Source organism: Corvus hawaiiensis, chromosome 30 (genome assembly GCF_020740725.1).
Source record: "Corvus hawaiiensis isolate bCorHaw1 chromosome 30, bCorHaw1.pri.cur, whole genome shotgun sequence".
In the NCBI taxonomy this organism is placed as follows: domain Eukaryota; kingdom Metazoa; phylum Chordata; class Aves; order Passeriformes; family Corvidae; genus Corvus; species Corvus hawaiiensis.
The window spans coordinates 21,054,678-21,081,324 of record NC_063242.1 but is presented as its reverse complement, the minus strand read 5'-3'; the positions used below and the strand labels follow the sequence as shown (position 1 = coordinate 21,081,324).

The 26,647-nt window shown below is 38.6% G+C and overlaps 1 protein-coding gene across 2 annotated transcripts in view; it reads left to right on the top strand.

Moving 5' to 3' along the window:
* Positions 1-26,647, top strand: part of CDH2 (cadherin 2) — a 116,675-nt gene that overhangs the window by 53,823 nt on the left and 36,205 nt on the right. For both annotated transcript variants that reach the window (XM_048289424.1, XM_048289423.1), the window contains exons 3-4: positions 23,601-23,827; positions 25,636-25,782. In XM_048289424.1, coding sequence (XP_048145381.1) covers positions 23,601-23,827; positions 25,636-25,782 — 374 coding nt within the window. The remainder of the gene's footprint in view (positions 1-23,600; positions 23,828-25,635; positions 25,783-26,647) is intronic.

The window sequence follows — 26,647 nt, the reverse complement described above, 5'->3', positions numbered from 1 at the left end:
ACTGCATCTCCACAAGGATTTATACATATGTCCAGTTCAAAGTATATGAGTAGCCAAGAGTATTTGTATTAATACAAAAATTATTTTAGTGGTTCAGGCTTTGTTTTCCAGTCAGGCAAATCCTACAGTTGACCTCATGGTGATTTGTATTACCTAAGGCTGCAAAATATGCTTTTTGATTGTGTAGTATAATGTTTTATATGTTTACATTACAAGTGTCATTCTTCCGTGATCATGCCTTGTTCCTATAATTCTGACTTTAACTGTTACAATGAAGGCTTGGCTTTGGAAAATTGAAAACAAGCTTGTGGTTATAATTGTATCCATAAACCATGCAGCCTCTAGTGCTCAAGTCTAAATGAAGAACAGAATTCTCATAAAACAAAGTAATGGAAGCAAGTAGCTTCTGCTGCGAAAAAATAAGGAAACCTGTTCTACTTAGTAATAAAAGTTTCAATATGTTAGTTTGCAAATATTTATTGTGGGCATCGATCTTGTGAAAACTTAGTCTATTGGCTGATTATTGCAAATACAGAAAACATACAGAGATTTATTGTCCAAATGTGAATAGGTTCACAGAGTTTCACTCTCTTTTATGACAAAAGAAAGGAAGAAAATATTCCAGGTTCTGGTTTTTACAGCTGTGTTCCTTCTTGTTGCTTCTAGGTTTTGTTGTACCAGGACGTAATAGGTGGGTCAGTGATAACTCTGAAATTTGGCAGTCTTTGTACATAAACTATATAAAGTCCAGGTCCTTAAAAAAGCTTTGGTAAAGTGAGCTGCAGTGATTTTGAGCTGGGGCAGAGAGGAATGTGCTTTAAAGAGCAACCTCTAATTCATTGTTTCCCAGATTTGTTATGGTGAAATAATTTTAGTAGACATCCAGTGTGGCATGTCCACAGTGGCACAGTTCAGCTATCAGTAAAAGCGTATTGTCTTTCCAATTTCACTTGCCTGTAAATAAATGCAGTAGAAGATCTTAATTATAGTTTGCCTGAAAAGTAGGATTAGAACTTTCAATTTTTGATTTCTTTTTTGGTCTGGGAGTCAAGAGGAGATTTTTCTGGTGTGGTTTTGAAGTTTTTGAATTTAATCTAAGAAAAAAATTCTTCTAGCTAAAAATTTCCTTACCCTGAGCATACATTATGGTCGTTGCCTGACTGTTTTACTAAATGTCCTTGGATTCATCGTGTAAAAACATCTTGTGCTCCAGTTCCAAGCAGCATTTGAGAGCCTCCTCTAACAGAATGAGGTAGGCTGCAGATTGGCATCCAACCTAAAAAGTGATTTTGATGCAAAAGCATACACAAATGCCTTTTTTGTTCATCCTCTGGTTGCTCTTCCTGCCAGTCAGAATGTGTCTCTAGAGTGACATAACAAAATGGATGCAGTTGTTCATGACTCTCATGTAATGTTTCACTTATTTTAAAAATAGAAGTAGATGGAGAAAGGATGTTGTGTATTGTGTTCTGCTTTGCTCATCATCACCAAAATCACATGGTTGTGTTTTCTGAGCCTAGTTTTCACTGTTGGCATCAATGTCTGAAATGGTGATAGCACAGCTTGACTATTTAGTTCCTATAAACTTCACGGCAGGAGTCATGACTCCATGACTGCAGAATTCACCTGTATCCATATTGGAGGACCTCTCTGTGGGAGGCAGGGTTTTAATTTTACTAACTGAGGGAATAGAATATTTTTTTCCTCACAAATCATGCTGAATTGTACTGTGATAAATGTTTCAGTTACATGAAGTAGCTACACCAAGGAATAGGTCATCTGTACACAGAGTGTGTGGATTTACTCATTGTCAAAGAAACTCTGATGCATCAAAAAGACTTTTCTGTTACACTGGCCCAGTTTGGGGAACTAACACAGTTTTCAAACTGGTACTTGCATTGCTGAATTTTTTTAAGGTAATAGTGGCAGATTTTCATTATACAAATGATTGACAAGTCAAAGCCTTTGCTTCAGAAATAATGACCAAGCACTGGTCATTAGGATGCTGCAGCTGTAAGTGGTCAATCCCAGGTTCCTTGGGTTTTTGGCTTGTGCCCAAGAAAACACAGGGATGTTAGATTGATCTTTTTTATTTCAAGTACAGACTCATAATGTTGTAGACCTGGCAAGCTTCACACAAAAGCAAGCACCACAGGCTAAGCCCTGTACGGGTGCAGTTAACCAGTGTTCTGGGTGGTGTCTGAGGACAGGGTTTCTGAATTTTTTTTTTTTTTAAACCTTGCAGAAATCATAGGCTCTGCAGCTGAGAGGCATTCTGTCCTGATGATGTTTGTCCTGGTCTGGATATGCCTTAGCTATGTGATGCCTGAAATGAGATTCAAAAATCCATATTGTGGTATTTATAAATAGTTTGATTTTCAGTGGTCCCAAAAAACCACAGCTGCTGTCAGCAATTCAGTTAATTCAATATACTGTTTTGCATTTAGTGACAAAACGAATGAGCCAGAATGAACAGAGTTGGTTGTTTTAACACTACATCATTACACAGGCACCTCTGATGTGGAAATACACCAGTAGCAATTGCTCCCATCAGGTTGAGTTGTCTTTTGCATCATTTGACCCAGGTTTTCTGCCATTGTCAATCAGACATATGGGTGGGCAGCAGTCATCTACTACAGATACACAGTTTTACTTAAAGACATTGAGAGGTCTTCTGAGATGGTATTGGTGCTGATTATTTCAATATCCCTTTGTCAGGTACTCATTACCTATCTATTTTACAACTCTTCAGAGGAGATGGAAAGGCAAGGAGTTATCTGTGTAGCCTCACCTGCTTCCCTCTTCTTCAATCCCCTGTACAGACAAAAGAGGGGAGCAACACGAAGAGGCGATTATGATGTGAAAAATTACCAGTTTCTTCCTGCTTCACCCATCCTACTGTCAGAAATAAATGTTGATATATCATGCACAATTTTTGGTGTACTCACAGAATTTGGAAGTGGGCATACAGAACTCAGCAGCCTGTGAAATCAGGAAATTCATAAATTTTCATGCAAGCAGGCGACCTGTGGCAGGGTGAGAACTTTCGTCTCTTTTTGTGAGAAATAGTTACAGCCCCTGTACTCTATTTGCAAATAAGAAGTCGGTATCATGCTTGTCCTGCAGGAAGTTAAGATGTGGCGGCAGGGAGGCAGACCCCTTGCAGCAAATATTGCACTATCAGCTAAATACTCACACTATCCAGCTAGACCTCAGTGGTATAGTGCTTAATTCAAGGGTTGATAGATGCATGTGGCAGTGTGTACCTTAAGCCAGTATTTACTGTTATTGTCCTGGCATCCTCTGATGTAGGTCTAAATTGTGTTATCAGTGAAAAGTATTACAAATTGAAAAGGTTCTTGTACATGATGCACAGACTACAGTGCAGTATACTGACCGAGTGCTGCTTCATGGTAGTAGCCTTCATCTCCAACCAGGTTAAAGGTGACAAAAATTATATGCTTGTCCTATCTCCTCACAAAGCTAGAATCTGACAGTCTAGAATGGGAGTTACACATTTCAGCGTTACAGGACTTACTCGATAATTGGAATAAGAAGCATTCACTGCTCATGGTCTCTGAACTTCCGTCAAAATTCTTTTCCGTGCTTACCTCAGTTGCAATGAGATAAAACTTGGAGTTCTCACAGTTACAGCCTAAATGTCATTAGCCATTTGTCTGCTAGTTACCTCAAGGTACTTTGCTGGATTTCTGCTTCAAAGTTTGGAAGGAGACTAGCAAAAGAGCACTTGAATAATTGGAGAGAGCCCCCAGAGCAGCTCCAGGGCCCTTGCACAAACCAGGAGAGACTGCTTGCTTTATTTCTCTTAAAGACCCTTAGGTGGAAGGGTTTAATGCTTGTGCAGGGCTAAACCTTCAAAGTCAGCAAATGTGAGTCTCATTTGCTAGAGGTTCCATGTCGAAGCCTCCTGTTCCCTGGGATAAAGGGAGCTCTGGGGCTGCATGACACTCCTAAGCAAGTGCAGATTTCTACCTCAATGAGCTGTTCTGCTGCCAGCATTCCCCGCATACCCATCCCAGGGAGGCCCTCCTCCGTAAACTCCACATGAAAGAGAGCAGACTAAAAGCCTTAGAAAGTGCATCCAGCTTTTTGTTTCCTTTGTCATCAATACAGTGTGTTCTGGTGTCTCCAAGACAACCATGTCTAAAAGGCTGACTGCATCTTTCACTGCTGCTCTATAGTGAGCTTGCCGAGATCGGCTGTGAGGGCCAACCTCTAGCCAGTTTTCATCCATGTGTTTTCTGGGTAGTGCCTAAGTACTTTATGTGCTTGCTTTGGTTTCAGTTTTATTGCAAGAATTAAGCTTTGGTTTATCAGATACTGGTTTTAAAGATAGTGTTTTGGGGTTGCCCCAGCTCATCTTCTGTTGAATAATTGTAACGAGCAGCTAGGATGTTCCCAGTAACGCCTGCAACAATGCTGGCTTTCTTTGCATTTTGGGTCCATTCTGCATCTGATAATAGATGCCTTCCTGCCACTGAATAGAGATGTACTGAGTCTTGTGTTCTGCCTCCTCTTTTGTTGCCATGTGTGTCGCCTTCTTGAATGATTACTGGTTTCAAATTTAAGTTGAGAGAGTCAAAATACTTAGTTCTATGATTTCTGTATAATTGTCAGTTTGCAGATTTGCAAACCTGCAGACTTGGCGGGGAGGGAGGTGAGTGATCATTCATTGTATGCGTTCTCTGAGCAACAGCATCACAATCCTTTCCCAGTGTTCAGCTGCCCCAGATCTGTGGCCTCTATGTCCCCTTCTGTGTAATGTACTTCTCTGCCACTTGCTTAGAGAAAACTGGTTAATGAAATACGGTTCCATGAGGTCAGGGACTTTGGGAATTACCATTGTTCTGTTTCCTTACAGTTGTCTAGGAGAAGCTGGATCCAAGGCATGTTTCTTCCGGCTGAAGTGAAGAGTAGTTAAAGAGAATGTAATTGTTTGTGGTTTATAGCCTCCACAGTCAAGAGCACCACCCCATTCCTGCCATGGGCTTTGTCAAGGTAGTTAGCATGGGTATGTCTAAGAGTTAAGCAACTGTTACTATCCCTTTCCAGAATGTGTGAGACCCACATGCTTAGATAAAATAAAAAGAAATAAAATTCTCTCATAGCAAGTACCAGCCTGAGTAGTGGCAATTCTGTTTTCTTGGCAGCCTTAATATACTGTAAAAATATATATGAATAATGTACTGTACAAATACAGAGATAAATACCTAGGTAGATAACATTTATGTATGTTGGGAAATCTTTATATGAATGCATCATCTTTAATAGTGTTTGTTGTAGGCCATTAATTTACTTGTATGTCAGAATCCAGTGTCTTAGAGATAAAACTGATTTCTGCAAGCACTGTATTGGTATACTTGAAAATGATAAGCGAAGACTTGCCTGTAGACAGTAAGAAAGGACTGTGTGGATAATACAGTATTGGTGGAGGTGTAGTCTGCAATGGAATGAATGAGAGCAAGCTGTGGTGCCTGTGACCAGGGCCATATCTAATTTGGCAGAAGCATTCTCCCTTGCCTGCATGCAGTTGGTGAGACCAGTTATGTATTCCCTTAGCACTGTGCTTAGAAACATTTCCTCTGGTTTTTTACCAGGGTCTCAGCAGAGCAGTCAAATTAAGGGGCAAGAGGATATGCTAAAAAGGAGGAGGAGACTAGGACACTCTTTGTGCTTTGGCAGCCTTGATTCCCTCCCCTCCCCCCACACACCCCCTTGTCCCCTTTTTCTGTCATCAGAAATTTTAGGAAAAGCTACAAGAGCAAATCCTCCATTTGGTAGTAAAGATTCCAGACATCAGAAACTGTGTTGGAGCTCCTTTTCATTTCCCTAGGATGCAGTCTTGCAGTTCTCCTGCATACCAAACCCCTCAAATCAATACCAGTGTGTAGTACAGAGAGTTTTCTGGTATCTACTTGTTTCCCTTTAGCACTTGGCAAACACAGGGACTTTACTCTGGAAGAGCTGGTCTTTGGTTGTTGAGATTTTATTTATTTATTAAGTATCAATTTGAGATGCATGTTCAGGAAGGTTTTTTGTTCAACTTTCAAATGAAATCACAAGTGAAGACCTCATGCATTTTTCTGTAGCAGTCTGTTCATTTTTTCCTTTCTTGCCTCATTTAAAGCAAGAATAAATAATGCTGACACGACTTTACTGCTTTCAGTCTTTGAGGTGGGTTTTTTTTTATTGTTTTGTTTTGTGGGGTTTTTTTTTGTTTTTGGGGTTTTTTTGCAAAACAGCATGAAATTACATTTTCAGTAGACACTACCCAAGAGTACAGAAGAGTGGAGTAAATAATACCTAGAAATTGGAGAGGGCGGGAGGACACATGAATTTTTAAGTATTTTTTTTGAGATTTAAATTTTATAAAGACTTGCAAGAACTTAAGTTTGATATGATTGGTCTTACTAAATTAACGGGCTATGGCTGGTTGGTTCAGGCTTTTCAGGTCTTGCTTAAATTCAGTAGATTCATATTCATTAATAATGTGGCTGCCATCCTTTAGTTGTACAGTTGCACCATAAATCATTTGTTTCGTGTGTGTGTAATGTTTCCAGTAAATTGACTGATGTGGGCATCAAGTTATGTAATAATGAAGATCTTGAAACTATAATTAGTTTTCATCTACTGTGCTGTCAAAATAACCTGTAAGACAACACAGCTTTCTCTACTGTTCTGAGTTGCATTTAATAATCACAGTTTATAATCTGTTAAATTTTTAATCATTTCATGATTTAATCATTTTATAAAATCAGTGTTTCATGTTAAATGTTTTCATTTGAAAGGTGAATTGTTTCTCTGTAAATGGATCAGTATTAGCTCAAGTCACCTTCTTCTATGAATGTAACACGTTACAGTTGACTTCAGTTTTAGGAGTTTAGACAAAAATTTCACTTTTTCTTAGATAAAGGTTAGGAGGAAGGAAAACTGATTGTTCCAGGTTAGTACAAAATTATTCCCCATTGTCACCAGCTGTGTTATAATTCTTGTTTAACATGTGCTAGTGGTACAGCATAAACTACACAATGGCCCATAAATAAACTTTACAAATCCATGCTTCTATTTTTATAATCGGTAATGACTGCTAGTGGGCTCTGTGACTTAATGTCTGCCTAGCTGTAAATAAAATTATTTCTCAGCCATATATTGCTTCCTTCAACTTGCCATGCACATCTTCAGCCTGAGAGACATTTTTCTCATGAGGAGTCTCTGTGGCATTGTGGTTTGCCATGAAGGCCAGAGCAGATTCTTGCTCCCATTGTAAACCTTTGCAGAAACAGCTTGCTAAATACTGAGTTTTGGAGGGATTTGTTTGCCGGCTTTCTGTTTGCTTTTGAACTGGCTTGCTTAGCACTCTTCCTGGCCACGTTATATAGAATAATTGGGGAGGGAGGAGAGAGAGAAAAAAATAAGTGTGCCACACATAGCATAGAACTTGGCAGACTTGATAAACAGACCTAGGACTGCCAATTTCCCTAGACACCAGTCAAGTACAAATGCTTTTGTAACTCTCACTGCCCAAGGCAAGCTGGAAAGAATTGCCACCCCTTGTAGTCAAAAGCCACTTGCACAGTAAACAACATAGTCACTAAACAATTTGCTGCCCTTAATATTTTGCTGACTTCCGTGACCTCTTGTCCCGCCTGTATGGCACAGCTGTGCCTGCAGTGGTGTCGCTGGAAAAGTCAGTATTTGGGTGGTGCTTGATGATGTATTCCTGAGCTCTGTGTTTGTGGGTCAGAGCACAAATTCCTCATCTGAGCCGAGACTGAGGTGGCTGCTCTTGCCTAGAAAGACAGAGGTTTGTGGTAATTGTAGGAGGAGCAGAAGCTGCTTGTGTGTAGGCTCAGATGGTGCTTTCGCTGTGCAGTGTAAAACCGCCCAGCTCAGCTGTGGCACCAGTAGCAGTGGATCCTCCTCACGTCCTACCTCTCCACCTCCATCTGCAGGGAAACTCCTCCTGTTTGACCAGGGAATGATGTTCCTTGGGGTTACCCAGTAAAGCAGCATTAGTAGGAGTGGGCATAGGCTCATTCCCTGCCTCCTTTACTGGACAGTTTTGTTTACCTTAGATCATGTTTTATAGTAGCTGCATTTAAAGCCCTTAAAAAGTTTGGGTGTTGTTTTTATTTGACTTTATTATCCATGGTAAGAAAAGGAAATAGTCAAACCATTACTATATGTGCATGATATTAGTGAGCAGATGAGAAATGCAGACTTGGCTATTGGCCCATAAATTTGGTAAAGTACTATATCAGGAAACCTAAATGCACCTTTTAAAAACTTGGTAAATTTAATTTTGGGAAAGGGTAATAATTTACAACACAGCATTAAGCAGTATCAAAACCGTGTTTAGTTCTGATAAGCCAGTTCTCTGATTCAAAGTTAAATACATTTGTTGGCCAGGCCTTCTAAATGTGTTTCAGGCTCAGATGAAAAAAGTGAAGGACAAAGTCACTTTTTTTACAGTAATAAAAAAATTCTCAAATCTCAGCTTTTTGCAGCTGATGACCACAGTGAATAAAAGTATCAAATATTAGCAAATATTTAAAAAATAAAAAGTGCTACATGACTGAGAAGACATTCTACGGAAAAGATGCATCCTTTCCACTTTCATCTAGAGAAATTAAATAGCTTTTTTGATCTTAAACATCTAGTTTTTCCTTCAAGTCAATGAGAATCACAAGCTCACCTGTGCTTTTGACCTGATGAGGCTACAAAGAAAGAATGCCTCTCTTTGACAAGCTACAAAAGAAAGGAAACATTGACAGAAATCATACTCATTTATTTTTTTTCTAAATAAACAAAGATTTCTGTACATCGTTTAAGTGGTGACAGATTTTCAGGACAGTGTTTTGAGAGTAGTGTTGTGTTGCCTCATTCATTTTTTTAATTACTTCAGTATGACTTTCAAATATTTCTTTATAGACTTTCGTGCTGTTTTCTGATTCCTTTGTGGAAGTCTTCTGAACTTAGGCCTTGCCTGCTTTTTAAAATTAATTTAAGAATTATTTCTGATTATTTGTAAATACAGCGTAAATTGTGTTTGCTCTTCACCCATCATTAGATAACAGCATCTCTAGTTGGGATGGGCAGAATGCATTTGACAAAATAATGGAAAGAAGTGATGCATCCAGTGTTGTTATCCCCTAAAATACTGTGAGTTAAGCTTTCTCAGGTGAGGGAGATGCTTTTGCTTAAGATAGTGCTGTTTGTCTTGGCTCTGCCACCCTGTGTCAAGATTTTGTGAAGACCATTGGGTCTGCTACCTTCAGAGACTTTTATTTTCTTTCCATCTTTACCATTTGGGAGAATGATAGAATAAGCACCTATGTAGCAATTGTACTGCCCTGAAAAACATGGACACATTTTATGGCAAGCACCTCTTGCAGACATGGAGTTGAAAAATCTGAAGGCAGAGAATTGGGTTGTGTCATGTGTGAGAAAGCAGGCTAAGAAAAGACATGGTGGATTCAAGCAGTATTAAGGATATTAATTAATACCAAAACAAGTTAATATTGCAATACTTGGCAAAAGTGCAGAAATCTGTTGGATCTGGAGGTAAACTACTGTGAAAACAGTTATGTAGTGGTACATGAGACAGTTGAAGGTGATTTCTAAACAGATTGAATGCACTTACTGATTTTTATCCTGGGGGCTTGTTGAGAGTAGCACAGATAAATCACAGTTCGGTGACTAAAATTTCAGATGTCTCAAGTTACTCTGTTACCTTGGTCCTCAAAGAAAAATTTGAATTGTGTATTGGAGACATCCAGCAATAAAGGAGTTAAGGAAAAACCATATAGATTGGTTATACCATTTGTTTTGAAAATCTGTAAGTTTATGACTATAATGTACAAAATGCTGACAGATGCACATTAAAAGTGACATCTCTGCATTTATAAAACAAAAAAATCCATACTGTAGTGAACTTCATAAATTTTTTACTTCTAATAAGGAACAACAGCCATGTTGTGTGCTTGTGAGCCAGAAACCTTGTTAATTTTACCCAAATACCTTTCTCCATACCCAGGGTACCATATGTATTTCATTTGTGGGATCATGTGTATGTTCCTTGGTAATTTTTCTGGTTTATGACACTACTAAGCATGAATCTGTTAAGACCTTCACATGAATGTTATTATTTTATGACATCATAGTATGTTGCCTTTTGTAACATCCTTAATTTATGTACATAGTGTCACAAGGATTATTGAAAAATGGACAGGACCTCAAAATGAAGTTCAATTTTCAATGGCTCTTTGCTTTCCCTTGGCAGCATATCAAAGCAAAGTAATAACATCTCAGTGCCAGTATTTTAAAATGTAGCTCATATGTTTATTGTAAGGTCAGATCTGTTCAGTTTCACTTGCTGCTTGTTCCTGCTGAGGGAGAGGCTGCTTTTAGTTTGCAGAAATCCCTTTCTCATGGGAAGGTGAGCTTTAGATACCACAATTGGTATTTGAGCCGTGAGAGGCAAATCAAAATAAAATATCACTCATTTACTGTAGGCATTGCCTAACTTAATAAGAGTTGTTCTGGACTCCAAGTGCTCAGCTGACATGGCAGATCAAATTGATTATATTGCTTGCTAACCTGTCTGATTACCTCATCAAAGTGTTAACACCAGCCATGTACGCTCTCCACTGGGCAGAAGGTCTGCAGTACAGGGACTGTGAGCAGCCTGTCCAAACAAAGCTGAAGAGGTCATGCTACATGTTCTGGATAGTGCCTTTTGGTCAACTACTGAGCCTGTGTTTGCAGGCTTGCAGGCTGTGTTCCTTGGGAGCCTCCTCCAGAGGGCAACTGAATTCCTCACCTTTCCTATAAAATGGGGTAGGGTGCTGTGAATATGAATCTATCTTACAGTGACAATGTGCACATCTTAATACAAAGTACAAAGTAGTAGAGAATACCTGCACTGAAATTACTTGAAATTAATAGGAAGTATTTAGCTTTGGGGGCTTTTTTTATTATTATTTTCAGGGCATGCATGTATGAGGGGACAGTTTGTTTTGTAGCTTTTTAGTGTTGGATTAGTTTGCATTTTTTGGGGTGAGTTTTTTTTTTGGTGGGTTTTTTCTTGCTTTGTTTGGTGTAGTTTTCTTTGTTTGTTGTTTTTTTATTAAACTTCCTAGAACACAGCCCTAAACCCTAGTGAAATAGATCCTAAACATCACTGCAGAGACTCCAGTCCTTGCCTATGGATGCAGACTGGCCACATCTGCATGCAGTGAGTTCCCTCAGACAGAGGTGAGAGCAGAGAGCAGTGAGCAGTTTTTATCTGCTACTGACGAATGTCAGACTCCCAACATCTGATGACAGGTTGCTGTTTCATCCTCTGCATTTTTGTTTCAACACTCAGAATGCTGTTTCACTGAATGACTTTGTCGTCTCTCTGTTGGTGACACTATTGCATTTATGGACCAAAAGCATTTTCAGATGCGTACAAAGACACATCTAGAGTATAGTATTAGAGAGGAGCTGTGCATCATGCACCAAGAAAGGAAAGAATATTGCCATGAGTAACTTTAACAGTCTTTTAGATAGTTCATGAATCTGCTTATATTAGCCATCAAAGTACAGCATTTCAGTGATCTTCGCAGAAGATGTTCATGGTAATGCTTATCCTAAGGAAAAATACCTCTGGATGAGCAGTCATTACTGTCGGACACACTGGATAGTATTTTCTGAAGTATATAGCAAGTGTAGCATGGCTTGCTTTATTCCCTTTGCAAACTGGCATTGTTTTTGGGAAGAGGAAGTGAAAGGAGATGTTTGTTCTTGTGTGTGAATGCCACAGGTGTCTTTTTGAGGAATTCAAACATCTGAGGAAAATTGAGAGGAATACAGATGGCAGTTGAAATAGCCATTGAAATGTTAAAATGCTTATTACAATGGAGCTTTTCCACTCAGATTCCTTTTGGAAATGAATATTTAGTATTCTGGTAAGCAAAGCAAGGAGTGCCTTTCTGTTGGAATAATACAGTACTTGGGTTTCTAAAGGAAAATGTAGTTTCATTTTTGTGATGCATTGATTCTGCAAGTTACCACTGAGTGTTTCCATTGTTCAGGTATTTGAATCATGTTTGATTTATCTAAATGTTAGAAGTTACTACAATTTCTGTCTTGTACCTACGACTCCTAGTCAAGGATCAGTCCCGTTATACTGATTGCTGTAGAAATAATCCCCAGACACTTGGGATGCAGTCTGGGCATTTGGAGGGTGTTGCTGTGTAATCTTTACTAAGAAACTTGGAATGTTGTGACTAATAGTTGAAAAATCAAGACTGCATAGAGTGCAGTAGCTCAGTGCTTCTCAGCAAAGTAGTCTTGACTCAGACAGTAATAGGTTAATTGCCACATCCAGAAATGAATCCTAATGATTCCCTCTAGGAGCCATTATCACATGTGGGGTTTTCATTGAGATATTTATAACTGTAATCTTTGGTCTCAAAGCTCATGTAACTGTTCAATCCAGCGAAGGGGTTCAGAAAGGTAATACCCTGCTCTCATCCTTAGGCTTTGCTAAAAGTAGAATTTTCAGTTCTAGTTCAATCAGTCAAGCCCCTGCTATTTTCAGGCATTATTCCAATCTAACACAATTTGAATGTCAAATGTCTCGTGTTTTGTGCTCACAAGGCCACCAGGAAAGTCTAGACATAAAAAAAAAAAAGCTGCATTTATCATAGGAACAGTATCTTCAAATATACCAGAAGATCTGTTCTTTTTCTTCTCTGTTCTTCTGTGACTAGACTGAATCACGATTGTAAAACAAGAGTCTGTTCAGCCAGGTCTGTCTCTTCTGTTTCCACCTGGAATAAATGGCATAAATTTGCACAGCATTGCTCTGGCATAGAATCCTGTAGTATGTCTTAATTTTGCAGTGGCTGTACTGAAAGTTCCCTCTTGAATGAAGTCTGTCTCTATTTCTCTCATTTGTCTGCAAATTATATCCAAGGACTTATTTTCTTCTTCCTCTTCCTATATTAATCCTGGTACCATGTTGTGCTGCTGTCACGCTTGTCTGCATTTTGCGGTTTTTTTTAATCAGTGTTTTTTTCCTGGTGTAACGCCTCTTTTATTTCTGTCAATTCTGTTACTGTCAATGTGAACTTAAGGGGATTATTTGAGCCTCGTAATTTTGTAATCCCTAGACAAGATATTCAAAGAACGGTAAACGTTCTTGAAGGAAAGTAGTGTCACTTAAATTTTGACTTACACTGTGTCAGCTGTACACAAGTAACCTCATGTTGGTCATTTTAATGAGTTTGTGCTCTATGGTGCAGTCAAACATGAAGCAACAGTACTACTTCTGCTTGCAGCCAGTGTTTGTCTAATTTACCTAGTCAAGTAGGCCTTACATGAAATAAAATAGTAGTTTGAAAAGACTCAAGTCTGAGGTCCCAACTCTGTAGTGTAGATACAAAAAGACCAAGTTTCTCTTCCTCTTTTTTTTTTCCTTTCCTACTGTTGATACTTGGTGATCTAGCACGGATGGGCGGTTTTCATCTTGTTGAGAATATGGTTTAGGTAGTCAACCAAGAATATAAAAATAATTAATAATGATTTGTGAGTGTTCACTGAGTGCCAGTCACTAGAAAGTATTCCAGCACTGTATTTTTTTTTTTTTTTTCTGATCATTGTACTTATTTTAGCTCATGAGGAAAAATACGTAATATATACACTAATTACTCTTTGCTCCCATGTGTGGACTGATGACAACATTAAGGTTTCCCTGTGATGTTGCAGTGTTTTAGGTGAGCTTCCATGGTGAGCAGTGTCAAGTATATTTCCTATATATTTCTAATTCAATCTAATTCTAGTACTAGTGATTCTTCATTTATTTTTAAGGTATATGCACACGTATATTGGATTGAGGGGGAATGTGAGGCATATTGAGAGAGATGCTGTAACAGGCTTCTATGAACTACCCAAATAATAATCTTCAAATATGTGAAATCAGGCATTTTCCTGATAGTTCTCTTGATATTTCCCCCTCTTTAATGATAATCAGTTAATTAGCTTGTCACCCTTGCTGTTTTAAATGTTCAAAGCAATACACAGAGGGAGTGAATACCCATTTTGGGGTTACTTTCACTCACAGGTACTCCCTCATAATGGGATAGACATCCAACTTTTCGAGTCCTCTGCTTTGTTGTGGGGAGCACTACTGTGGCCTAGCTGTGAAATACTCTGTACTAGCCTGCACCAGTCACCAAGAGCTTTTTCTGATTTTTAAGGTCAGATATCTCTGTTTAAGAATAATAATGATGAAAACCTGAGGTCTGACTAGATACTATTAAGCTGCCATGCCAACTAATTTTCTGCCTGAGGCCTACTGGACATGATCCAGTGATAGTATAATCTGTGGGATTTATGATTTTTATTGCTATCTAACCACATCAGTGTAAATACTGCTGGGCTGTCTCTGCTGTCTCTTTCACCCCCTTTGGCAACTGGCAGGTTTCTTGCCCTTGTTTAATACAAAAGTACACTGTCCAAGCAGGGTATTTTTTCCCTGTTGTCCATTTGCTAAGGAAATGAGCATCCCTGTGTAACAGGGTGGTTCTGGTTTGAGATCAGCTGTGCCTGCTCTTTGCTGTGGGGGTGCTGGTGCAGTTGTGTCCATATCCAGCTCCATTGGCTGGAAGGTTCTCCAGGTTCCCCCCAGAGGATAACAGTGTTCATCTTTTAGGAAATAAGTGGCACACAGAGCTGCCACAGTAACTAGAGTATGACTCAGGACCTTTTAAAAGTCATAAAGAATAGCTGCAGCTTTGGAAAATTAGACCGTAGCATGCCCAGAGGAATGACATGTGGGAGAGTGACAAAAGCCACCAGTGTTGGGCAGACCAGACAGAGGAAGGAAGGAAGCAGATGAAAATCTGTACTGGTGCTTGAGGAAGGTCACTGCATTCAAATGTGTGCTGGTTTGTGAAGCTGAAAGGCAAGTTTAGGGAGAGCTGTCCCCTTCCCCTTGAAGCATCCATAGCCACATGGGAGGGACTGCAAAATGTGATCTCAAGAAACAGGTGGTATGCTGGGGTATGCAGCAGAATACAAAACATTAAATGTTCCTGCATTTTTCAAGACTTTTTTTTTAATGGGAGGCAGGGTTGTTGAGAGGATCACTGCCATTTTGTCAGTGTTGGGAATTTTTGTTTGATGCAATGCAATGCAAATACAACACTCAGTTCTGCCTGAGCAATCCTGTAATTTAATGAGAAAAATCCCTAATTTTATTTTATTGTATTTCTTTTTATGGTAAGAAGCGACACACTGCCTGAAAGTGATATATGCTTCTCTCCTATGTTCTGTTGTTGTTCCTGAACCCCTTTTAGTGTGCGGGCTTAAGCCACTGTTTAAAGCTGCTGACCAGTTGAATCTGTAAAACAGATCATCAGCTCATTTGAAAGCATGCACCCATTTGATATTTCAGCAAGTTCTGGCTTTTTACAGAAACTCTAGGAGTGTGGATATTTATTTATTTAGTTAATTTGTTTATTTTTGTAAAGACAGCCCTCCAGTGATCTTTCTGCCTAGATGTGCTCAAAGCCTAAGCTGCAGCCTGAAATTAGCAATGCTTTGACACCTCAGCACCTCTGTCAGCAGAACAGTTGAAAGAGGGGACAGGAAAAATGGGAGCATCAGGGAATAAAGTAAGTTTAAAGAAACTAGAAAACAGAACACCTGGAGAGGCAGGGAGAAGGAACAATAAAGACAGAGAGAAGAGCAAGGAAAAAATCTTGAAACCTGAAGCCTAAAAGGACTTCAGGCCAAGAACAGTTAGCAAAGAGAACATATAAAAGCATCTATTCTCTGTTCTCACTTTCCTTATTGCTCGTGAGGGAAAAGAAAAAAAAAAAAAAGAAGAGTAACTTTTTTGGCATTTTCTAAAGATAGACTAAAAGGCAAAGCTGCTTATCTAGTTTTTACTAGATGCTTAAGTCATTACTGTAGCACAAAAACTGCCCTTTAATTGCTGCACTGTAATTGTAGGTATTTATTTCTTACACTGCTTAAGGTCACATAAAAATGAATAGAGGTAAAAATAGGTTTGTGTTAAGTGCCTCAGTTTTGCAACTGTTTTCTGCTAGCTATCTGCAGAGACAGTACTTTCCCTTTAGTCTCCTGGTTTGACTGTTCAGTAGATACATTTTTTAATTACCAAATTGGATTTTAGCAGGTGTAGTCAGTTGATGCATTATGGGTATAAGAGATTAGTGTTTAATCCTTCTTTTTATTACTGTGTGGAATGGTATACTTGGGAAAGTATTAAAGGTGCATTGCATACTCCAGAGTACAGAAATGACATTTATTACTGAGTTTTCTTTCAGCTAGCATCATTTAGGAAAAAAGCTGGTGCAGAACTCTGCAGGGGCTTATAGCTCATCTATAGTGAAACTGCCTCAAACAATACAGAGTGGAGGAAAATGGAAAGAAACCTTTTTGTGTTTTAAAACAAAAGCAGTTGTCGAAATATAAGTACTTTCCCTCTTGAAGATGATTATTCTCTTTTTGTACATTTTATTTTTTTTTAAATAAAGACAAAAAGGGTGTGAAAGCACAGATCTTTGTGCCAGTGAGTGGTAGAGGCAAGGACTGAAAAGGGTCAGTGAATCAGATATAATTTGGACTCTGTTTGAGATACCAGTCCTGTGTTTTGCTGATGGCTGGTATTCCCGTACTGAAAAGCTGCAGAGGCATTTCTATCGAATAGAAAGAACATTATCCCCATTTTCATTCTGGCATGCCTGTTACGACTTTGTTCTGTAAACAAAGAGGATTATGGGAACTGGAAACTAGATGGCATTTTATTAAAGAACTGTGTGAGTCTTTCCCTGTGAATGCAAGAATTAGGCAGTCTGGTGATAGCTACCTGTGAAAGAAAATACTTTAAAAATAGACCTTAATGTTTGAATTACTAGGGTTCATGAGGAGGCATTCCTGTAACGTAGGAAGCAGCTTTAATATTTCCGAATTGTACCCTGCAACAAAATACTTCAAAAGAAAAAAATGTCACAGTAATTGTACAAATTAAGAATGAAAAAAATTATGTTGCAGAAATAGGGAGAAGGGAGGTTCATGTCCGGTGTCCTTCTGTCATGTAGACTGCCAGATTGCTTTGAAAGTGTGTTATTTTAGGAAATGTACGTATTTATCTATCTAGCAGTAGCAGTCTCGGGGGTGGGGCAGGAGAGAGAATTACATTGAATCATAGTTGTAGTAACCAGTACAAATTATTTTTACCAGCATAATGTACAACTTTCATAAAAACTTAGCACTTCTGTGCAGTAGACTACTTATTTAACATCCTAATTCCCCAGAGTAAAGTCGTATATTAGTACTAGATTTTACCTAATGCTTGCTGCAGATCACTCGAACTGCTTTCAATTAATGAAAAACGTGTACAGTATGAATTAAGCCTTACTCTTGCAACTCACTTTCCCTTTTAATTATTGTTTTCCTAACTGAATAGACAATTAAGCAAACAGTTGAGCATGGAAATGTGGGAGGTTAAGCTGCTATTAGTCAGATCATGAAACACCTAAAGTTGGTAAATAGCTTGAATACGTCCTCGGTTTTACCTCAGTTGAAACCTTCTGATGTGACACTTGTTCGCTACTTGAGAGCCTCATAACCAGGCTTACCCGTGGAAGCGGGTTGTAAAGATGGTGAAGACAAGTGCAAATGGGAATTAGAAGCAAATGGCCGTATTTGGCCCTTAGTAAGTGGCAAAACTCCAGTTGGGCTTGCGTGACCTGCTGAAGCAGCCCTCTACTCGGAGTGGGCTGGGGTGGCAGAACACAGTGCTCAGCACAAGGCACAGGTTTTTTTTCAAAAGCAATTATTGAATTAGCAGGCTTTGGTAAGTAGCTGTCTTTTGACAGCCAGCTTTCTTTCCAAGTGTCACAGGTTGGTTACTCCAACAAGGCTCAGAATTAGTAGCGCTTTGAGATTTTTTGATGGTCTGGAGTATGGGATAAACTACAGGTTTATAAATGTATTTACATTTATAAATGTAAAAGCAGAGAAGAAAAACGGATTAGAAAAAAGACCAGAAGAACCTTTTAGAAATAATGCTGGTGTATGGAAATATCTCTAAAGGATATAAAGACAAATTGAATTACAATACAGGTAGGGAAATGCCATTGCCTAAAATAACCTGATTATATTTCATATTTATTTTGACTCAGTAATTTCCTTAGCTAATTTTCTCCGTTTACAGGTGCAAACAGTATTTTTCTGGCTGGTGTGGACAACCCACGTATCAGAAAATCAAATACTAAATAATATTTAATAATACTTAAAGCTGGTTTCAGGAAGTTCTAAAATCAGACCAAATTTAAAGGCACTGATGGGAAAGGCAATTTAGGATGTACTTTAGTTATTTGTGATTATAACAGTTCACCAGGATGTCAAAAACCCCGTTCTTTTCAAGGTCATCTATAATTATAGTAAAGGATGTCTCATGGGCATTACACATGCCACTCCAACAAGCCATGAACTGAAATATGAGCTTGTGCACCATGTCAGTAGGACTAACAGATCATCTTACAGATACAGAAGTAACCAGTATGAATAAATTACTAATTTATAAAGTGGTGGGGGGGCGGGGGGAGCAAGCATTATATGTTGTTTCTTGTGTAGTTTTCTCCTGCTTCTCTCTCTGAGAAGTAAAGACTTGTTAAATACAGTGTTCTTGGAGAGTGTTCAGATATTAAGTATGGAGATAGCTAGACAGTTCAAGCAGAGTGTTTCCATATAGTTTCTCATTCTGTCAAAGGTAAAAGTGGTATCTAGTAGGTAGTTGTACCTAAGAAACTTTCGTATTCTATTTATTTTGTCTGCTGCAAAACAATGCCAAGTGGATTAAATAGCCATAGGTTTTCTGTTTTATGATGCACACTCTTAACTGTGTTGCTGAAGTATATGTGTTGTTAGCACTTGGCATTTGTTGCAATTTCCATAATGTCTGCTAAGTGAGCCTTTGCCTTGAGGTTGATGCTTAGGCATTGAGAAGAGCATTTGAGAGGAGTAGCATTCCAGCAAATTTACTGAAGGAAACACGCTAGTTTGCTTGTGTGCATGTGGGTGTTATCTAGAAGTGACTTGAATATTTTCCAAGTGCAAAAAATACAGATGGTAGACTCAGTCTCACGATCAAAACGAGTAATGAAAATTCTGTATGAATATTCTGTATTGCACATGAATATAGTATGTTCATTAAAAATTGATGTAAATAATATAGCCCTGTCATAGGTTAGCAAGCCCATTGTATCATTTTTTACTCAGTCCTTATTTGGATCAAGTAATTTTGATATTATTTGCCTAAGACAAAACGAGCAGAAGCAGGTTGCCAAAGAGTGCAAACCAACATGAGTAGCTGAAAAAAGTGTTTTATTGTCTGAGAAATGGTTCTAGGTAATTGAAGATTACTAGTAAGGTACATGAGGTTGGACATGTATTTTAGAGATAGTATGAATCATTCATCTCATTAGACCTGAGCATTGAGTGGTGGTGATCTCTAGTGCAGTTTAAATGAATTTGCATGTCTAGTTCTTAACGTTTTGTACACTACATGTGTATGCATATGTTGTAATTACTTCCATGAGAAAGTGTTAAGCTGAAAGTATCCTTTGCTACCATGGAGCTGTAGATTTTCATTTTACAGTGTTGTAGTCTCAGAGGTCCTCTTTTATTCTTTATTTAATAGAATATACTTGCATTGGTTTTAGGAGAAGAAAAGACTCAAATTTAGGGTATTAATGGTCTTCTGTCTTAGGGTGTAATATTTAATAGTAATCATGTGCTAGTACTAAGTACAATTTTTCTTCTGTTTAAAGACTCTACTTTTGTAAATCCTTGTGCACAGCCTTGTTTTGAGCCTGTGAACTAAGTGCATTTACTCCCATGTTGCATATTAATACTTTGATAGAACCAAAGGTATTCTCTTTAAAACTGAAACAGTTATATTTGAGTTTGACTGACTACTTCCCGGGGCTTTCAAATAATACACTTCTGAAAAGCAGATACTTTCAGAAGATGCACAGGAAACTCAGAAATACTTAAAAATCCATGCGTTATTTTTACAGATTATGATACTGTTATCCAGTCATTTATGCAGAGTGTTATTAAAAAGCAGTAAAATCAGATACTTGATTACTCTTTCTATTGCATATAAAGTGACTAAGATTCTGCAGAGAGGTTATATCTAGTTAACCTTTTTTTTAAGTGGGAAAAAAGTCTGTGATTGATCTGTCAGCATAAAGTGACTTGGGGAAAGCATGCCTCCCTTTCCTGTGGTTTTTAGAAAAGAACATGGTTGCATAAGCAGTCATTATTCACAGTAAAAAAAATATTTCCTGTAGCATTTTTGCAAATAAAAAATCTTTGCCTAAAAACCTACTGTCAGAAATCACTCTGTTCATACTAGTTGAACACTGAAAAATGAAGCAAAGTGATCTAAATTGAATTTACAGGACTGATAACCATGTGTTTGGGGGGAGAGTAGCTCCTGCACAACCTGTACTCTGTCAAGGGAATTTAATTATAGTTGGTTATACTTGACTATAATTCGTTAATGTGTGCTCCTTGCAAAGGGAGAATAATTCTCACATTGGCAATTTTATATGTTTTTACCAGGATACTGTCATAGGAAGGGATTTTCATTGAATTTCATAATACACGGTTGCCTGGAGGAAGAATATCAATGAAGTGGCTAGCAAGGTGGTTTTTTTTTTTTTTTGCTTTATTTTTGTGCTGCTGGAGTCTCTATGTAAGGAGATGGGGGGAAAGAAGTCTTCTTTATGAATTTGAGTATCTAAAATATGAATGTATACTGTTACTGTGCAATAGTTAGGAAATACTTTTTTATAAAATATTATTGTGATATCTTAGTCTTTTGGAGCATAATGACAAATACTCATTTTAGCTTTCACCTTTTTGAAAAACAGTAATGATCAAAGTTTAGATTAATCTTCATTCTTTTTCCCACTCTCGTACTTTACAGAAGTAAGTCTGAGAAGAGCCAGAGGTGGAGCTGGCTTTGCTCTTTGTTCTTTTGGTCAAGACACTCTTTTGGAAAGCAGACTTTGAGAGCAGTTGGAGTTGAGATGAGAGATTAGCAGAGACACAGAGCTATGGGTTATGTTTCTGGTGGCTTTTTGGGTTTTGACTTATGTGAACTGTTTCTGAGAGTTTTGTTTGTGAACAATGATGGCATTTCAAGGATGCCCATCTTCCTCCATGCTTGAAGTCTGGGTGGTCTGTGCCTCTGTAACCAGGTACAAGTAGCACTGTTTAATAGTCCAGTCATTTAGTTCTTATATCATTAAATGTAGTGACCTTTGAGTAAGCTCTTCTTAGACATCTTTTTATTTTTGTGCTGGGCAATACAGTCTGCCCAGCTCTGAAGGTGGGCCAATCAGAATTACAGAATTAGAACTGTGGTAATAGTTTCTACATACTGGAAGTTTTATATTCTTGGCGTAGAATAATACATTTTATCAGCCGGCCATTGCATTTCAACATAATGTTGCAGTGAGCTGACTGGAGCTGCAAGGCCCATGTTGAAAAAAGTGGGAGGTCAATGGGATGGTTAACATATGGGATCTGGACCTTCTGTCTGTCAGTTTTCTCCTCCCATGTGAACAGCAAACCAGAGGATCTGTCACCTTCTCCATATTCTACAGACCTGTGGCGTGTAGATTATAGGAAAGGAAGTCATTGTACCTGATAAAGCAGGTAGGATGGACTTGAGCAATAGGAATTGCTTAAGTACATGAAGACTTACGTAAGAGACTGAGTATTTATTAGAATTTTAGAAAAGCACTCTCTCTGCTTATGAGGAAGACCAGAGTCAGCCTCCTCAAGGTGGGTCACAGGAGCAGCCCTGATGGTGAAGCTTCAGCCTTCTACCCAGGCAGATTTGTTCTTCCAGGGCGCAGTGTTTTGTGGACATGCCATGCTCTTCTTCCCAAGGGAGGCTGGCCTTTCACAGGAAAAGACCTTTGAACTCTGGGATCTGCCTGGAAAGAGCAGTATCCCCACCCAGTCCAGCAAGATTAAAATTAAGAAGGTTGATGCTATATCATTTATTTAGAGTAGTGCTGTGCTTTGTCTCATTTTTGTATCTGATGGACCCTTTTAAATTACAGTCTTTCCTGTCAGGAGAAGGCAAATGGGGAATTCTAGATAACTGAGATAACTGAAAGGGTGCGATAAGGAAAGAAATTTAGTCTGTCGTCAGAACATCAGCTTGGTCCTTGAAGTTCAAATACAAAAAAGTATGATTCTTCTTCCCAGTACCTTCCTGGAAACAGTGCACTGCAGAAGAAAGCATACAATGCATGACATTTCGTACTGATTTTTCTTGAGAAGGACCTTTAGGTTTTGAAGCTAAATAGTTTGTGCATGGTTTAGCACAATATAAAAAGTCCAATAACTGAAATGAAGCTTAAGGCCTCATTTCATCTTCATCTTCACTATGTGGATTTCAGCACCACCTTTGTAATGTTATTTTGCACTTCTATTGCCCATACAATCAAAATATTTCATAATGCTTTGGAAACATTAAAGAGCGATCATTGCTTATAAAAGCACACTTTCAATTTTTTACTTTTTTATTATTTGCAGTAACCCAGAAGGTAAGTGGTGGTGAAAACAATTGGTAGAGAAGGCAGTAACCTGTTACCAGTTCTGTTTTGTTCACGTCACATCATTATCTGTACAATCGGTTTTACTGACTTCTTGTTCCAGTGTGTATCTTTCAGACATGACAAAAGGAAGGAGGGAGGGAATTAAACAAGAACAGGTAATTCCTAAGTAGATAAAGGGATGTGTGTGGTACATAATGTAGCTTAAAAAAAAACAAACCAACAAAAAACCCCCAATCAAACAAGCACAAAAACCCAAACCAAAATAAAAACTCAAGCCCTTTAACTTAGGTGTTCTCTGTGAGGTACTTAACTGCCTCCTCCATCTTGTCAGTGAGGTACGAAGAAACTCCCAGAGCTCATAAGTAATCTTCCTGAGATGACACAGCTGAATCACAGGCTGATGTGGGCACAGAATTTAATACTTTTAACGTATTTCTGAGTTTCTGCCTTATCCCCACTGACAGAGAAGGTGCTGTAAGCACAGTTATGTTTGCAGTTGTGGTTGCAGTGTAATTAAATTTTTTGAGTGTTTTTAATGAATCGGCTTGACTGGATCTTTTCGAGGCTTGAGGTGCAACTTCCCGCAGCCATCGACTGGCAACCAACTGAAATGTAGCATAGGACATGGAAGGAGATGGTTTGCTTGCTGGTGGTGTGGTGAATTTGTAGGAGGGAGGCTGTTCCTGTCTAGGGTTAAAATCTCTGTCTAGCAGTCCACAGACTGTCATTGTTACACAGTGTGGACTGACCCCTGAAGTACAACTCTTAACTCATAATTGCGTGTGATAATAGCAGCAGCAAGTTAAGTATCTCTGCTTTTGAGTTTGTTCTTAGTGCATTTTATGTCACAGTGAATTCAAGTAGGCCACTTTTCCAATTTTTTTTGTTTGTCATTTTACATCTGTTTTACAGTGAGGTTTCGAAGCTGTGATGGAAACAAAAAAATACACTTTGGGAGCAGTGAGCCAGAAGATTTCAGAGTAGGTGAAGATGGTGTGGTCTATGCAGAGCGTAGCTTTCAGCTTTCAGCAGAGCCCACAGAGTTTGTTGTGTCTGCTCAAGACAAGGAAACCCAGCAAGAATGGCAAATGAGAGTGAAGCTAACCCCTGAGCCAGCCTTCACAGGGGCTTCAGAAAAGGTAAAACAACAGCTAAATGCACTCTGTATAAATGTATATCCACAAAGAGGCCTAAAAATAGGGGTTTAATTTTGCCTGTCATGCACCTCTCCATGAACCAGCTTATTAATGGACACCTAGTGCATGCAGAGCTGGAGCTTTAGAAGGAGCTTCTGTAGTCTTTTATTCTGTAGTTCTGCTAAGGTACGGAAAGAGATGCCTGTTTAACTATATGGGATTCTTTATGTTTGAGCTTTTTGTTTGTATAGCTTGAGATTTATACCTGAATTTAAGTCTCACACAGCCATTTCTTTATTTTAAGTTGCTTGAAAGTATTACAGTGTTTATTCAAGCAGTTAAATATAACCGCAAAAAAACCCAAATCTGTGATAGAATGCATAAGTCACATTTATTAGATGGGAGCTGTAGATTTACAGCAGTAAGTAGGAAAGCACTTCTGGCAGGGAATATTGGCTTTGTCTTGTCCCGTCATAATCAAATTGGAGATTGTAAATTATTCATGATTCCAGCACTACTTGGTAAGGAAGATAGTCTCCCTCTGCTGGAAGCTGCCATAGGATAAACCATGTACTGTAACAAAAATCAGACACAGCAATATGCAATTAGCAATGTATTTACTTCAGAAAAGCATATTAGGTTGTCTACCTTTTTCTGTTATAGTACCTGTTGCCTGCTGTTTATTGCCTTCTTCTTAGTGAAGGAGAAGTGCTTAATTTACAGATAAAGAACAAAATTTATTCATAGATTAACATACCTGTAATAGGTGCACATTAAAGATTTAAGCATAATGTCAAAATAGGTAATGTGGTTATGCAAGACGTTTTTCCTGAGAACACACTGGAGACCACTGCTGTGTAATCCTCGGGTTTTTGTTTGCTTACTTGGTGATTGTGTTAAATCTGCTAAGGCATGTTTTAAACAATGGAAATACTGTCATTTTGTTCATGGAAGTGTAGTAAAAGAGCAGATGCTTAGATGTGCCGGAGCATGCCCTGTTTATTCCAAAGACACTGCAGAGTAGTAGAATCTCGGCCTTCAGCTGGGCATCTGTTCATACTCTGTGACATAGTTGATTAGATTTAAAAAAAATTCTTCTTCTAAAAGAGTTGGAAAATGTTTTTGTTGCCCTGTTTCCAACCTTAAAAACAAGCTAGCTCTGTGTGCTGTCATCCAAAGGATGAAATGACTGCAGATATAGAAGGGAATAGGAAGGGAATGTTGACACCCAGCAGAGATTAATGCCCAGTGTGTAAAGTGGGTCATCTACTGCATCCATCATGGCTGACATAGGTTTAAAATAATTACAGCATTAATTCTATGGGATTTAATAGGGTCATAAATATTTGAGACATTCCTTACCAGTATGTATTAAACTTCTCTTGGAACTCAAATTACATTATAGCACACCCAGATCTAAATTTAGTGTACAGTAGCACATTACCTGGACTGGAGCTCTGGCTAATGAGAAATACATAAAGGCATATACTATTAAATTCTGAAAAATATTAACTACTTCTCAGAAAGTGCAGAACAGTTTACACAGTAGTGCCATGTTATAAATGGTTTATAATTCCCTTTCTCATCCTAGTTAAGTAAGGTAAAAAAGGGTTCTTACAATTTTGCAGCGCAGTTGTAAATGATATTGGTTATTTTCAAACTGCACTGGGAATGGAAATAAAACAGTTCGATGAACACAGAGGAAAGACAGCCTTTCAGTCAGTTCTGTAATTGTACCTGAGTTACATTATAATGTCTACTAGTAATGCTCCTACTAACATGTGCTTAATTTTATCTTGTACCTGGGAAAGGACCAAAGGAAAATTGAAGAAATCATATTTCCATGGCAACAATACAAGCACAGCAGCGCTCTGAAGAGGCAGAAGAGAGACTGGGTTATTCCTCCAATCAACCTACCAGAAAATTCCAAAGGACCTTTTCCTCAGGAATTAGTTAGGGTAAGGAAGCTAATAGAAGTGTGGTTTCAGTGTCCCTCAGAGAGCTCTTGAAGAGATTTTGTGTAAATGATGTCTTGTTCATCGTCCAGACATTTATCAGAGTCTTTCGGGCTGGTTTCTTGTTGCTACCTCTGCATTGCATGCTGGGATGCGTCTAATTTCCAGGGCTTTGAGTTGTCTGTATGCTTCTGTACTGGTGGAAGATGACCTTGTTTTGGATGGTAAGTGTGTTAAGGGGTATCTCTGCTGGTTCAGGAGTTCTCCAGTCTCCTGCACTGGAGTTCTCTACCTGGGAAATGGTGTGTGAGTGAGCAGGAAGCAGAGTGCACCAGGAGACCAAAGGAAATGGGATCTGATAGGGTGAGGACAGCAGCTGTTCCACAGGACTCTGCTGCCCAGAAGTGGCCATTGCAAGGAGCCAAGCACCTCTTCTGGGCTGGCTTCCAGCCATGGTACTGGCTGGTCATGATCAATTTGTTGGAACTTGGCAGAACATTAGCCCCAGTTGATAGGACACAGTTTTGCTCTGTTCTGTTTGATGCGTGTGCTGGTGATTCAGCTGCTCCTCACAGATACAATGCCCTTCAGTTGTTTCCTTGGAAGATGAAACAAGTTCAGTCCAAGCAAAAATGGTGAGTTTCTCAAGAGCTGGCCTGTAGTGGAAGAGAGTCTGTAGCTTTGGGCTGGAAAGGTATAGAGAGAAGGGGAAAAACACAAACTAGACTTCTGTGTGTAATTTTATGATAGTATATGTTTTCTCTAAGATTTAAACAATTCTGTCTAAGTTAAAAATTCTTACTTGTTTTTGTTTAATGCAAATCATTTTTATTCTGAGAAATAGACAGGGATAATTTTATGTTTCTGA